At 57.3% G+C, this 13,328-nt stretch overlaps 2 protein-coding genes across 4 annotated transcripts in view; one reads left to right on the top strand and one right to left on the bottom strand.

The window, feature by feature from the left end:
• The window catches only part of Btbd2 (BTB domain containing 2), a 14,409-nt gene extending 8,818 nt beyond the window's left edge, over positions 1-5,591 (top strand). The window contains exons 3-9 of one of the 2 annotated variants that reach the window (XM_021204531.1): positions 498-654; positions 1,595-1,700; positions 2,686-2,883; positions 3,430-3,622; positions 3,873-3,960; positions 4,235-4,381; positions 4,512-5,591. In XM_021204531.1, coding sequence (XP_021060190.1) covers positions 498-654; positions 1,595-1,700; positions 2,686-2,883; positions 3,430-3,622; positions 3,873-3,960; positions 4,235-4,381; positions 4,512-4,673 — 1,051 coding nt within the window. In that variant the 3' untranslated portion in view covers positions 4,674-5,591. Of the gene's footprint in view, positions 1-497; positions 655-1,594; positions 1,701-2,685; positions 2,884-3,411; positions 3,623-3,872; positions 3,961-4,234; positions 4,382-4,511 lie in introns of both variants that reach the window. The other variant, XM_021204530.2, reaches the window with a different exon arrangement.
• A 285-nt stretch (positions 5,592-5,876) lies between these two features.
• Csnk1g2 (casein kinase 1 gamma 2) overlaps positions 5,877-13,328 on the bottom strand; it is an 18,557-nt gene continuing 11,105 nt past the window's right edge. The window contains exons 2-12 of one of the 2 annotated variants that reach the window (XM_029542316.1): positions 11,861-12,287; positions 8,703-8,743; positions 8,552-8,621; positions 8,322-8,470; positions 8,003-8,237; positions 7,842-7,927; positions 7,669-7,753; positions 7,403-7,551; positions 6,972-7,055; positions 6,760-6,866; positions 5,877-6,615 (exon numbers count right to left, since the gene is read on the bottom strand). In XM_029542316.1, the coding sequence (XP_029398176.1) occupies positions 6,561-6,615; positions 6,760-6,866; positions 6,972-7,055; positions 7,403-7,551; positions 7,669-7,753; positions 7,842-7,927; positions 8,003-8,237; positions 8,322-8,470; positions 8,552-8,621; positions 8,703-8,743; positions 11,861-12,047 (1,248 nt within the window). In that variant the 5' untranslated portion in view covers positions 12,048-12,287 and the 3' untranslated portion in view covers positions 5,877-6,560. Of the gene's footprint in view, positions 6,616-6,759; positions 6,867-6,971; positions 7,056-7,402; positions 7,552-7,668; positions 7,754-7,841; positions 7,928-8,002; positions 8,238-8,321; positions 8,622-8,702; positions 8,744-11,860; positions 12,288-13,328 lie in introns of both variants that reach the window. The other variant, XM_021204241.2, reaches the window with a different exon arrangement.

Genomic DNA, 13,328 nt, shown 5'->3' with positions numbered 1-13,328 from the left:
TGCACCTTTGGAAGAGCAGTCGGGTGCTCTTACCCGCTGAGCCATCTCACCAGCCCCCCAGGCCACACTCTTAAACAGTGCACATATACACATTGTTTTTAATTTTTTTACAAGAAGACTTTTAATTTTGTCGATGTTTCGAAATAGCCTGTATCTAAAAATGTCAGGCATGCTGTGTGCCATGCCTAAGCTGTGGTGCTGAGATGGAATCCAAGAGCTGGTGCCCACCCAGCCTGTGATCAGTGTGGTGTAGATAGCCATACTGTCCCCACTGGGGCCCAAGTTCCATCAGCATGTGATTTACCCATGAGTGCCTATGCTCGGCCTGTGTTAGCCCAGGATGGCCCTTACCGAGGGCCATCCCCGGGTCAGCAGACAACCGACCACAGCAGATGCCAACTCTAGGAGGTTCCTGAACAGTGTTTTGCAAACCTGTGGTGCCTGGCCAAGTGGAGTGGCTGTGGTGGTCACACTGTCACAGTCCGTGTCTCCTGCAGGTTCCTGTACTCAGATGAAGTGCAGATCGGGCCAGAGACAGTGATGACCACACTGTACACGGCCAAGAAGTACGCAGTGCCCGCGCTCGAGGCCCACTGTGTGGAGTTCCTGAAGAAGCACCTGCGGGCTGACAACGCCTTCATGCTGCTCACACAGGTGGGTGTGCTCCCGGACTCTGCGTGGGGCACATAGGTGCCTGTGTGACCACACTGAGGCTGGAGGCTGCCACCTGTCCCCAGCTGCTGGCTGTCTTTCCTTCCTTTCCTTTCCTTTCCTTTTGCTTTTCGCTTTTCGCTGTTGTTTTGGTTTTGGAGATGTGGTCTCACTGTATAGCCCTGGAACTCACTACATAGACTGGACTAGCCAGAACTCACAGCTCCTCCTGTCTCTGCCTCCCCAATGCTGTCCACCAGGCCACTCTCACGCCCTGGGCCTTTGCTTTAGGTTTTATTTCGTGCATGTGTGTGTGCAGTGTCTCCAGAAGACACTGGCCTTCTCTCATGCTGGAGTTCCAGGTGGCTACGAGCCACCAAGCCACAGGCTGGGATCCGAGCCAGCTCCTCTGCGCTAACCTCAGCCCCTGCCTGGGCCTGGAGCGCAGACTAGGCTAACTGTGTTTACTGTGTGTGAGTGTGGGTGTGGCTCAGGCCCATGTGCTGGGCAGAGGACATTTTTGCATGAAGTTCTGTCACTACCATTGGAGTCCCCAAGATGGAAGTCAGGCTTGGCGGCAAGCACCTTTACCCACTGTGCTGTTGTTGTTGGCCTCATAGCCAGCTCCTTAAGTGTGTGCAGGACCCTCTGCTGAGCTGCCTCCCAGGCTCTCTGGTGCCTTCCATGTCTGATGTGTGTGGACGCGAGAGGAATCCTTGAGCTTGCTCTTCAGAGTTAAGTTCTGGGTGTGGCCTCACATCCCAGGCTAGGTGACACCATTGTCACCTGCTGGGTGCTCAAAGCCTTGTTTTTGCAGTGGTCTCCTGACGCCCTCCATCCCCCTGCCTCAGCCTCCTTGTGGCAGGGTGTCAGACACCCATGGCTCCATGCTGGGCAGACTGGCAGTGCGTGCGGTGATGGTGCTGACCTCCCCTCTCTCTAGGCACGGCTCTTTGATGAGCCCCAGCTAGCCAGCCTGTGCCTGGAGAGTATAGACAAGAACACAGCGGATGCCATCGCTGCCGAGGGCTTCACTGACATTGACCTGGGTGAGTGAGTCCGTTCGGCACGTGCCAGTGTGAGGATTGCACGGGACGGGAAAGGGCGGGGCTTGGGCCAGGTTGGAGATTCTGATTTGAAGATAATAGGAAATCTACCTCCTAAGTGACATGACATAGTGGACCAGGGTGGCATAGACACAGTGGAACTTGGTAGCAGGCCTTGGCCTGTGTCTGAGGACCTGCCCTCCTATTCTGGGATCACTATGATTCCTGCCTAGGGAGACTACCTGGCCCTCTGTGGTACCATCTGCAGATGGCTCTTGCTGATGGCTTTGTAGGCAAGATAGTTTGTGTGTGTGTGTGTGTGTGTGTGGTTTTTCAAGACAAGGTTTCTCTGTGTAGCTCTAGAACTCACTCTGTAGACCAGGCTGGTCTCGAACTCAGAAATCTGCCTGTCTCTGCCTCCCAAGTGCTGGGATTAAAGGCGTGTGCCACCATGCCCCGGCACGGCAAGACAGTTTCTGAAAAGATACTACGTTGTTAAAGGGTCAGAACCAGAGTAAATAGTTGCAGGATGTTGGGATGCACACCTATGATCCCAGTATTCAAGAGGCTGAGGCAGGAGGATTGCTGTGAGTTACAGACCTTCCTAGACTATAGAGGGCTGGGACTCAGCTGACTTGGTGGCTTGATTGGCACTTGCCAGCCCATCACCCCCACACCCAAGGGGTCAGGCAGGAGGGCAGGGCTCAGTGTTAGCCTTGGCTACACAGTGATTTCCAGGCCAGTCTGAACTCCATGAAACAGGAAGGAAGGAAGGAAGGAAGGAAGGAAGGAAGGAAGGAAGGAAGGAAGGAAGGAAGGAAGGAGACGGTGCTTAGGGAGGGCCATATGCCAATAAAAACATTGTGCCGTTGACAAACATGGACAGAGGACGGTGATTGCGGATCCCTGGCTCTAAGATGGATCCCATGTTGGGCATATCTGCACATGGCCCTTACAAGCCCGGGTTCATAGCCTCTCTCTACCACAGACACGCTGGTGGCAGTGCTGGAGCGGGATACCCTGGGCATTCGTGAGGTTCGGCTCTTCAATGCAGTCGTGCGCTGGTCTGAGGCTGAATGTCAACGGCAGCAGCTTCAGGTGACACCGGAGAACAAGAGGAAGGTGCTGGGCAAGGCCCTGAGTCTCATACGATTCCCCCTAATGACCATCGAGGAGTTTGCCGCAGGTAACAGACGTGAATGGCAGCCGCCGCCCCCACAGCCCTGCCCGCCCACAGCACCCCTAGACCCACACCCATCAGGCTATGGCTTGAGGATGCTGCCTGAGACGCTGGGGTCTCCAGACATAGGCGATGGGCAGGCGTGTCTTATTAGCCACTCAGGGTTCAGCTTTGGGATGGGACTCTGTTGGCAGATGAGTTGCCTGGCACGCATAGGGTTAGGGTCAGCCATGTTCCTGGAGCCCTGGAAAGGCTTCTGGAGATGAGAATGGCTATGAAGTAACCCGCTTTTGCCTAGAAGCCCCTGCATGGACAGGCAGGATACAACCTCTACCCAGTATGAAGCAAGGGTGTTCTACAGCAAAGGTCTAGAGAGACCCACACATGTGGGAGTCTGCCAGCCCAAAATGCCAGGCAGAAAGATCATGTGGTGGGTCCCAGGAAGGAGGTGTCCCTCAACTTAGCCAGGTCCTGACAGTGAGACACCCCACCCTGAGGCCAGGTCCTGAGTCTGCCTTCCCTTCCTGCTGTCAGCCAGCCCTCTGCCCGCAGGCCCGGCACAGTCCGGCATCCTGGTGGACCGGGAGGTGGTCAGCCTCTTCCTACATTTTACTGTCAACCCCAAGCCGCGTGTGGAGTTCATCGACCGGCCCCGGTGCTGCCTGCGGGGCAAGGAGTGTAGCATTAACCGGTTCCAGCAGGTGGAGAGCCGCTGGGGTTACAGCGGCACCAGTGACCGCATCAGGTGAGAGTTTGGCAGCTTAGGTGGGGAGGTAGGTGGGACAGGAGTTCGCAGCAGGAACTGCGCATGCGGGGGATGTGGGTGGGAACGGCGGGGGGGGGGCAGCAGGAACTGCGCATGCGTTGGGTGAGGCTTTGGTCCGGAATGGGCAATCTGCCCTCCCCACAGCTCCAGGCTGCTCCATGGCCATTGTAGCTGCTCAACTTTATGAGCTCAGGACATTGTTCCATTAGCCACTCAATTCCTTCTGCAGGTTCTCGGTCAACAAGCGCATCTTTGTGGTGGGCTTTGGGCTCTATGGATCTATTCACGGGCCTACTGACTACCAAGTAAACATCCAGGTAGGTCACCAGCCCCTTCCTCGAAGGTCCCCGGCCATGCAGCCAACCTGCCTGGCCACACCCACAGCCTGGTCCAGTCCCATCCCCTGCATACCATACGAAGGCAGCCACAGCTGGACCTCCGATGCACCCTGGTCCCACACGTGTCCCATCAGGCTCTCGCCATGCCCCCGCCACACCCATCTTGAGAGTATGCCCAAGTGCCCAGGCCACGTCCTCATCAGTCCCTGTAGCCCGCTTGCCCAGCTGGCAGCTGAGCAGCGTCTGTCCCCAGATCATCCACACAGACAGCAACACAGTCCTTGGCCAGAACGACACAGGTTTCAGCTGCGACGGTTCTGCCAGCACCTTCCGTGTTATGTTCAAGGAGCCCGTGGAGGTCCTGCCCAATGTGAACTACACCGCCTGTGCCACGCTGAAGGTGGGGCCTGCACTGCAACACAGGGCTTGTTCCCGGTCCCTGCGGGCTCGGGCTGTGGGTGCCTCTCTGTTGGTAGTAGCAGTCCTGGGGCATCCTGACCTCACTCACTATGCCTCCCACCCACCGCCAGGGCCCAGACTCTCACTATGGCACCAAAGGTCTACGAAAGGTGACCCACGAGTCTCCCACCACGGGGGCTAAGACCTGCTTCACCTTCTGTTACGCGGCTGGGAACAACAACGGCACATCTGTGGAGGATGGGCAGATCCCTGAAGTCATCTTCTACACCTAGGACCATCCACCCGGGTCACCCTGGCCAGCCACAGGCCTGCCTCCTCCCCACCACCTCCCACATCATCATGGAAGGGGCTGTGTCCACAGTGACAAGTGTGACCGCCTGGCCCAAGGCACTGGGGAGGTGGTTAGGCCATGGGCTGGGCCCCGTTGAGACAATCCCTCAGTCTTGGGGGACAGAGTGGGACTAGCCTTGGATGGACAGAGCGTGGTAGGTCGCAGTCCTTGAAGCTCAGGGCAGCAGGCCAGCTCCGAGCCCCGGTGCTGCCCTGCCCTGCTCCTCTGTTCTCTTCAACTGCACACTGCAATGCATACAAGCCCACACTCCGCTGGAGCCCACGCCGGGCCTCTCCTCCAGCCAGTGGTCTGGGTTCCATGTTCCTCCTCTTCTCAGCTGCTCCCTGGGGTTCCCAGGTCCTGACCTGCGTGCACTGCTGCCCCCTGAAGCCCTGGCCTGCTGGGCATGTACACAGAGCCGCTGGGAGCTCTGCCCCAGGGTAGGTGACATGTGGCCATAGTTTCTACTTCTCACAGCAGTACAAGTGCCCAGTCAGCACTACCCACCCGAGGCGGACAGACTCCTCACTGGTGTGCTCAGCAGAGCTCAGCCTTGAGCCTGCAGGCCCATCAAGATGCACTGGGCACCCAGCTGGCCTGACGTGGCTCCCCAGGGGTACCACAGAACACCCCTGTACATACCACAGCCCTGGCCCTCTAGGCCACCACATACCCCATCCAGTGATGTCCCAGAAGGCGCAGTCTCCAGTTTGGGGTTCCACTTCCTCATATTTCTGTACCAGTGACTTCCTGCCCAGAACCCATACCCATCCCAAAGCCATGGGAGGTGTGCCCTCCACACTGTGTCCCCCAAATGATTTTTTTTTTTAAAATAAAGGAAAACATCTGCCTTGAATCACTGAGTGCTATGTCCTCTGAGTGTTACATGGTGGCTGACAGGCGGGTGTCTCAGTTCCCCCAGGACACCTTCACAGTACCAAGAAAGCAAAAAGGCAGGCAACAAGGCTGGCTACCAGCCAGATGTGCTCTGCCATCTTAGGCCCTAGGAAGCAGATAGCTTAGGACACATGATACCTGGCTGGGTGGTGGTGGTGCACTTGGGAGGCAGAGGCAGGCAGATTTCTGAGTTCGAGGCCAGCCTGGTCTTCAGAGTGAGTTCCAGGTCAGCCAGGACTACACAGAGAAAGCCCAGGCCAACACTCTGGGATGTTTTTCTTTTATTTTTATTTTTTTAAAAAAAGCCCCTAAACTCTACAGCTTCAAAGAAGCGCCAGAGAAACATAAGTTCATTTCTGTACACGTCGTAAAGCAAGAACTCAGTTCCCACAACCAAGGCCTGGCCCTCCCGTGGGACCGCCTCTCTGCTGCCCCGGGCCTGGCGTTAAGGCGATTCTGTCCCGTGGGCCCTGCACGCAGGGACACGGGTCACGGCCGCCCTGGCTTTGGGGCCCATACCAGTCCCTATGCGGTGACCGTCCCGCGCTCCGCCCCGGCTTTGGTGCAGCATTGTGGAAGTGCACACGCCTCCCCTTTGGTGGCTGAGGCCTCCCTGTGTGACACCCATGCCCCGGGCCTGCCCCCCTCGAGAAAATGGCCTTTGGATTGAGGGGACAAGCTGGACTTTATGAGCTAACAAGGGCGCAGCAGGGCCGGCGCGGCGCTTCTCTCCTGGGTTTAAATAGTTAATGCTCTCGAAGGGGGTGACGAGACAAGGGTGTAGAGATTTCCGCCAAAGTCCTGTGTGAAGGAAGTGACCCCAAGTCCCGAAAGATGGTGCCTGCAGGTGGGCATAGGCGCCCCACGCCACCAAGGACACTGCCAGTTTCCTGGACACCCGCCTGGGGATCTCAAGCAGCCGCCCCCACCCTCACTTATGTCGCTGCAGCGATTTTCTCTTTCTCCTCTTGAAGAAGCAGCAGCACCTGCACGGGTGACAAGGGCAGTGATGGGGAATGTGGGGATGCTTACCCAGTGGTTGGTACGGGGCAATGGGGTATGAGGTGGTGATGGGGTTAACAGCGGCCAGCACAGGCAGGCTCTCAGTCACTGCACACCCTGAGCCTTACTTTGTTTCATCCGCCACCTCTACTTCTGCAGGGGCCGCGATGGGGGCGTTGGAGTGGCCTGCGGTGGGGTCGTCTGTGTTCAGCTCTCCATTAGTGGAGTTCAGCGCCTTGAAGGGCAGTGGTAATCAGGCTAGCACCTCTTGCTCTGCGACAAATGTCACAGGAGCTTCCATCCCCTCTAGGATGGGCCCCCACACCTGGCCGGCCCTCACCTGGTTCTTGGTGTGGAGCTGAGCTTTGTCGCGATGTGGTGGCTGGGAGGGCACGTCAGGGTGGACGGTGCCGATGGGTGTCGGCTGCGAGAGCGGATGTCAGGACAGGATGGAGCCGCAGGTGTCGCTGCAGCCCCAGGACAGTTCCTGACCTGTGCCCTGGCCCCAGCCGCCCCTCACTTTGGAGAGGTCGGCCCCTCCCACCAAAGTTCCCACCTACACCCTACCATATAACCCGGGTCTGTGTCACCACCTGCACCCCTTCAGCTGTGAGCATCTCAATCGGAACCCCTTCAACTACGGGGCTCCCAACCTGGGGAACCTCTTCACTTGTAGGGGGACCCATGCGGATTTGCCTATGGAGATGCCCACCTAGTGTACCCCTCACACACCAATCCCTAAACCAGAGCTCTCACATCACCTGCTCGTACCAGGGGCTTGCCGGCCCAGTCATACTCGTAGTCAAACACGTAGCCGCTGCGGTCGAAGAGGTCGGTGAAGAGCTTCCTCAGGTAGTCGTAGTCTGGCTTCTCAAAAAAGTCTAGGCGCCGCACATAGCGCAAATAGGTGGCCATCTCCTCTGCGGAAGAGGTCCAGGGGCGTGGTCACATGGGGGAACCCAGAAGGATGGCTCTATAGGCGTGGCCACATGATGGGGCAGCACTAAGTGGGCGTGGCGCAGCCACAGGCTCCTTACCCGGGAAGCTCTCACACAGCACCTCGATTGGCGTGGCACGCTTGGTGTCTCCAATCTTCTGGTAGCGCTCCTTCAGCGTGTCTGCCTGCGCGATGTGACCTTGGTCTTAGCTGGACTCAGCACCCAGAGTCCAAGCCCACACCCCATGCCCCCACTGGAATGGCTACACCCACCTTGAGCCCCTGCCAGGGCAGACTGCCGCGCAGGAAGTACATGAACATGTGTCCCAGCGCCTCCAGGTCATCCCGGCGGCTCTGCTCTGCGGGGGACAGCACGGGTTCAGATGCACTCCCCCGCCCCGCCCCTCTCCGCCCCTGCCCGGGGCGCTGCTCACCCTTGCCCAAGTGTGTGTTGATGCTCATGTAGCGCGCTGTGCCTGTCAGGCTCTTGTGCTCGCGGTATGGGATGTGCTTCTTGGTCTCAGGGTCGATGTACTCCTTGGCCAGCCCAAAGTCGATGATGTGGATGGAGTGCTGCCGCTTGCTGCCTGGCCGCCCAACCAGGAAGTTCTCAGGCTTCACGTCACGGTAGATGAGGCTCTTGGTGTGCACGTACTCCATGCGCGTGATCTACGGGTGAGCCGAGTCAGGCGGGGACTCAGCGCCTAGGCGCAGCCCAGCTCACCCCACCCTGCCGGCCCCAGCCCCCCGCACCAGCTGGATGGCGATCATCAGCACCGTCTTCAGCGTGAAGGTGCGGTCGCATAGGTCGAAAAGGTCCTCCAGGCTGGGCCCCAGCAGCTCCAGCACCATGGCGTTGTACTTCCCACAGGGGCCAAAGTAGTAGACCTGAGGGACGCCCTCTGCGAAGGAAACATCCATGCTGGGTGTCCGGAGCCGCTGCTGGCCTAGGAGTGCTGGCCCAGCACCCGAGTCCGCCTCACCTGCTGTGCTGAGCTGCTTGTAGAAGCGGTACTCCAGGTGCAGCTGTGGGGCCCGGGACTTGATGGGCTCCTGCGGGACAGAGGTCTGTTACCCCGGCCCTCTTCCCAGCAAGGGCGCAGGGAAGGGCGAGGACAGGCAGGGCACACTCACCAACTTGATAGCCACGTACTCATTTGTATACAGATTCTTTCCTGGAGAGGCAACGGAGAGATTGTCAGGACTGCGGCCTACCTAGCCCAGCCCACCCAGATCCCAAGGAGGCTGTCTCCTCGGAGCACAGTACCCAGAAGCCATGAGATCCAATCCCCTCTCATCAGCTGTTAAAGAGCCTCTGGCCACAAGAGCCAACTGCCTAGGCATCCCAGGCACTACACTTCTTCACTTGCATGCAGTCACGGGGAGATGTCTCCCTGGGACCCAGCAGTCACAACACAGCCCATCCTCACTTTGGAGGCACCCCCACAAAACCACACATACGACCAAGATGGCTTGGCTGGCTGAGGGGACATAATGCTCAGTCCCCATGCTGTTGACCAGACCCTGGGGAGTCTAGCAGTGGGCTCCGCCCCACTCAGTCAGCCTCTCCTTGCAGGCAGGGCTCCCATCTGCTGTCTGAGCATAGGGCAGGCCTGCCTCAGCATCACTAGTCACAAAGACCATCTCCAGGGCCACCCCCAGTGGCTGCACCTGCCACGCCTGCAGGGAAAGGTCCCAACTCCTACAGTAAGCAGAGCCACTGGGATGGGTTCTGTGGCTAGGTTGTGTCTACAACTGCCTCAGCCACTGCTGGGGCCTCTGCCCCCAGTCAAAGCCAGCCACCAACTTGTAAAGAGTGCCCCCAGGCTGAAGCATAGCCCTTTGGGGTGGTCTCCATCACTCTCCAGCAGTCATGGACATCAGCAAGCAGCCTTCTCTGATACCAGGCCAAGTTCAGAGCCCACTTGTAGCTGGGCCCGTTTCTCTCTCTGACAGTGATGGCTTCCCACCTCCTGTGATCTACAGGTATGCCAGGTTGTATAAGGTGAAGCACCATGGGTCTGGTCTCTACCCCACACTGCAGGCACTTCAGATCTCCTTGGGGAGCAGCCAAGGACTGCCCCTTGCAAGGGAGGTGGGGCCTACACAGTGTTAAGCCAGCTCTCCTCTGCGAGGGTTTGTTCAGGGCTCTCACATGCGGGAAGTCGAAGTTACCCAAGGGAGCTCTAGCCTCCTCCGCTGCAGCTGCCAACACCTGCTTATGAGCAGATGTCTCTAACTCTCACCACCTCAGGGTCTCTTCTGTGGCCACCTCTCCTGGGGTTTTCACTGATCCAACCCTGCTCTGCTGCTGCTCCCCCCGCCCCCGCCTCTGAGCCAAGTCCTTGAGAGAGCAGATTCCCTGTGCTAGGCACTGCAAGTCTTCAAGGATGTCAGAACTGACAGGCTGAAGGTGCAGAAGCCCCCGTCATGTAGGCACGGCCATTCTGAGCCCACAGTTTGCAAGTGTGCCCCATCTTAGTGGAGAGCACCTGCATGCAAGCTGCCAGTCTCAGTTCAAGCCAGAGCCCCCAGACTCCACAGAAGGAGAGCAATGAGACTCCCCAAAGTTGTCCCTGACCCTCACAGGCGTGTGTGTGTGTGTGTGTGTGTGTGTGTGTGTGTGTGTGTGTGTGTGTGTATGGGATGTCTGTTCCCCAACATACACACAGTGAGATTTTTTTCTTAAATGTGCTGGGGACTGGGGAGACAGCGCAGTGGTTAAGAGCACTGGCTGCTCTTCCAGAGGACCTGGGTGCAGTTCTCAACACACACACACAGGAGCTCTCAACAGTACCTACCTTTAATTCTAGGGGATCAGGTGCTCTCTTTCAGACACCCCAGGCAGGTACACAGTGCAGCAATGTACACTCAGACAAAATACCCATACACATAAAACAAAAACCTAAAAAAAAGTGTGTGGGAGGGCTAGACAGTGGTGGCACACACCTTCGATCCCAGCACTTGGGAGGCAGAGGCAGGCAGATCTCTGAGTTCTGGCTAGCCAGGTCTACAGAGTGAGTTCCAGGACAGACAGCACTCCACAGTGGGACCCTTTCTTACAAAGAAGAGGAAGAGGGCACACACAGGGAGTGTGGCCCCATAATCAAAGGAGGAAAGCTGCACAAACGAAGGGCTTCGACTTCCTAGTATCATCAACAATTACCACTGTGTAGATCCAAGGCGCTCAGTGGCTCAGCCAGGTCACCAGACCTCATAAGGGGTGGGGGTGGGGTAGAGGGTGAGGGCTCAGGCAAGGAAGCAGCTCACACTCAGAGAAATTAGCACCTTCAAGGCTCACTCTGTGTGGAGTCATGGAGAACAGGGAGGAGGGAGACAAGTTCTCACTGTGCAGCCCAGGCTGGCTCCCACCAAGCACACCTTACCCCTGAGGTGCTAGTCCTAACCTAGGTTAGGGTGTAAACAGCTGACAGGGACTCTGAGCATCCAGCTGAGAGGGAGCTGGCCCTTCACTCCAACAAAGGTCAAAGTGCACAAGCTGGTGGCACAGGCTCCACCCCTAGCATGGAGAACAGGAAGCAACAAGCGCCTGCTCGCGGCTTCCCACAGACAGCTCCTGCACAGGGTCTGTACCAGGTCATGAGCTGTGACCAGCTGCCCTAGCTGCCTGAGGACAGGACCCCAGGAAGACACTGCAGGCCATGTGCACGTGCGTGCATGGATTCAGGCCTGTAGTTTTTCTTTTCTTGGTTTTTCAAGAAAAGGTTTCTGTGTAGCCCTGGCTGTCGTAGAACTCATTCTGAGAACCAAGCTGGCCTCCAACTCAAGAGAGCCGTCTGGCCTATCTCTGCCTCTGATTGTTAGAATTAAAGGCGTGACCATAATGGCTGACTTCAAGGTTTGATGTCTTACTGTGTAGGAACCATCTTTGAGCTGGGCCTTAGGAGACACTGAAGCCATGGGGTGCAGGCAGAGGGCTCAGAGGCCCAAGGCCACAGAAAGTACAACCCTGTGACAGGGCTGCAGAGGCTCTGCACCAGGACGGGACCTGTGCTGGTCACTGGTGTCCCCTCAGCGTGACCAGATTCTGTCCTACACAGACTCTGTAGTCCTCACTGGCCCAAGGGGAAGCATCACCATGATCAGGTTTACCATAGAGCCAAGCCTCGGGCTGGAGGGAGGGCGGGCAGTGTGGGCCCTGAGAGTACTTCCCTCACAGGACCACCCCGAGCAAGGGCTGGGACGTGAGGTGCCTGAAGGGCACCCAGAACAGGTTTCCTCCTTCCTGAGAGGCCTAGTGAAGGACAAGGGACGAAATACACAGGACTCACCTAGGCGAAGCTCTCCAAAGTTTCCGCAGCCTATCTTCTTGCCGACTCGGAAGTTTGGGCCCACCATCAGGACCCCTGAGCTGGTCCCCGAACTGCGGACTCCGTGGTTGCTCCGACTCGTGCCGGTTTTGGACATTCTCCTGCCCTCCTCCAACTCCCCCTTCCCTCCTTTCTTGTCAAAATCCATAAGTTTGTGGTACCCTGGCCTCTCCACGGTGACTCTGCCGTGAGATCCGAGTGCGAAACCTGAGCTCGCGCCCGGCCTAGTACACCATTGCTCCCGGTGGCCCCTCGGCCCCCGGCTACTGATGCCCGGGCACGCTCACAGGCCGGGCTGAGGTGCTCATCTTGGTGGCCTCAGGGTTGCTTGCAGAGAGAGAAGACATTCTGCCGATAGGTCCCACGCCTTAAATCTTGTGGTGCCCAGCTGTGAAGAAACAGAGGCACGGGTTAGAGGGCAGAGTGCGGGGCTGGTACAAAAGATCTTTGCAGGTCTCAACAAGATTTGTAAGATCCCTACCTGGAGGAAGGATCTCTCCCTGTGGGAAATGTCCATGCCCTGTCACCCTGAGATAGGCCAGAGACCACAGCAAAGGCTCCCATGGTGTGACCAAACAGAAGCTGAGAGCAGTTAGAGACTGGGGTAGATGGCTTGGGTGGAGTGGCCGTGTGCCCCAATTTGCTACCAAGTGGCAGAACAGAGGACACTGGAAGGTTAAAGCCTGGGGGATCCAGGTAAGAGGTGATGCACAGTCCAACCACATGACCAGCCAAGGAAAGTGGCAGATGGCAGAATAAAGAGTGACCACAAAGGGACAGGAGCCACACCTGACCTCAGAGGACAGGCGAAGCGACTCCAACTACGCTGGGTGGAGGGGTATAGCATGCAGCGCTGGGTGAAGATGGAGGGGCTCTGGAGGCCCCAGGCAGTGAGCTCAGCCCCAAAGCCCTGGCTTTTGCCAGGCCATCCACACATGGGCACTGAAGAACTGCCCACAGAGGGGCAGACAGAGCGGGGACAGATGGAAGGCCTGGAGCATGTAGCGAATTCCACCCCCAGTTTTACCCCTTATCGCTGGGGAGGAGAGACAGGAGAGGGAAGAGAGCTAGATCCCTAAATCTAATTTCTTTCTTTTTTTAAAAAAAGATTTATTTATTTATTATATGTAAGTACACTGTAACTTGTCTTCAGACACACCAGAAGAGGGAGTGAGATCTCAATATGAATGGTTGTGAGCCATCATGTGGTTGCTGGGAATTGAACTCAGGACCTTCAGAAGAACAGTCAGTGCTCTTAACCTCTGAGCCATCTCTCCAGCCCCTCCCCCCTTTTTATAAAAAGATTTATGCCGGGCGTGGTGGCGCCTTTGATCCCAGCACTTGGGAGGCAGAGGCAGGCGGATTTCTGAGTTCAAGGCCAGCCTGGTCTACAAAGTGAGTTCCAGGACAGTCAGGGCTGCAGAGAAAC

Source organism: Mus pahari, chromosome 9 (assembly GCF_900095145.1).
Source record: "Mus pahari chromosome 9, PAHARI_EIJ_v1.1, whole genome shotgun sequence".
Lineage (NCBI taxonomy): Eukaryota > Metazoa > Chordata > Mammalia > Rodentia > Muridae > Mus > Mus pahari.
Note: the sequence above shows the minus strand (reverse complement) of the source record. Positions and strands in the feature narration are given on the sequence as shown.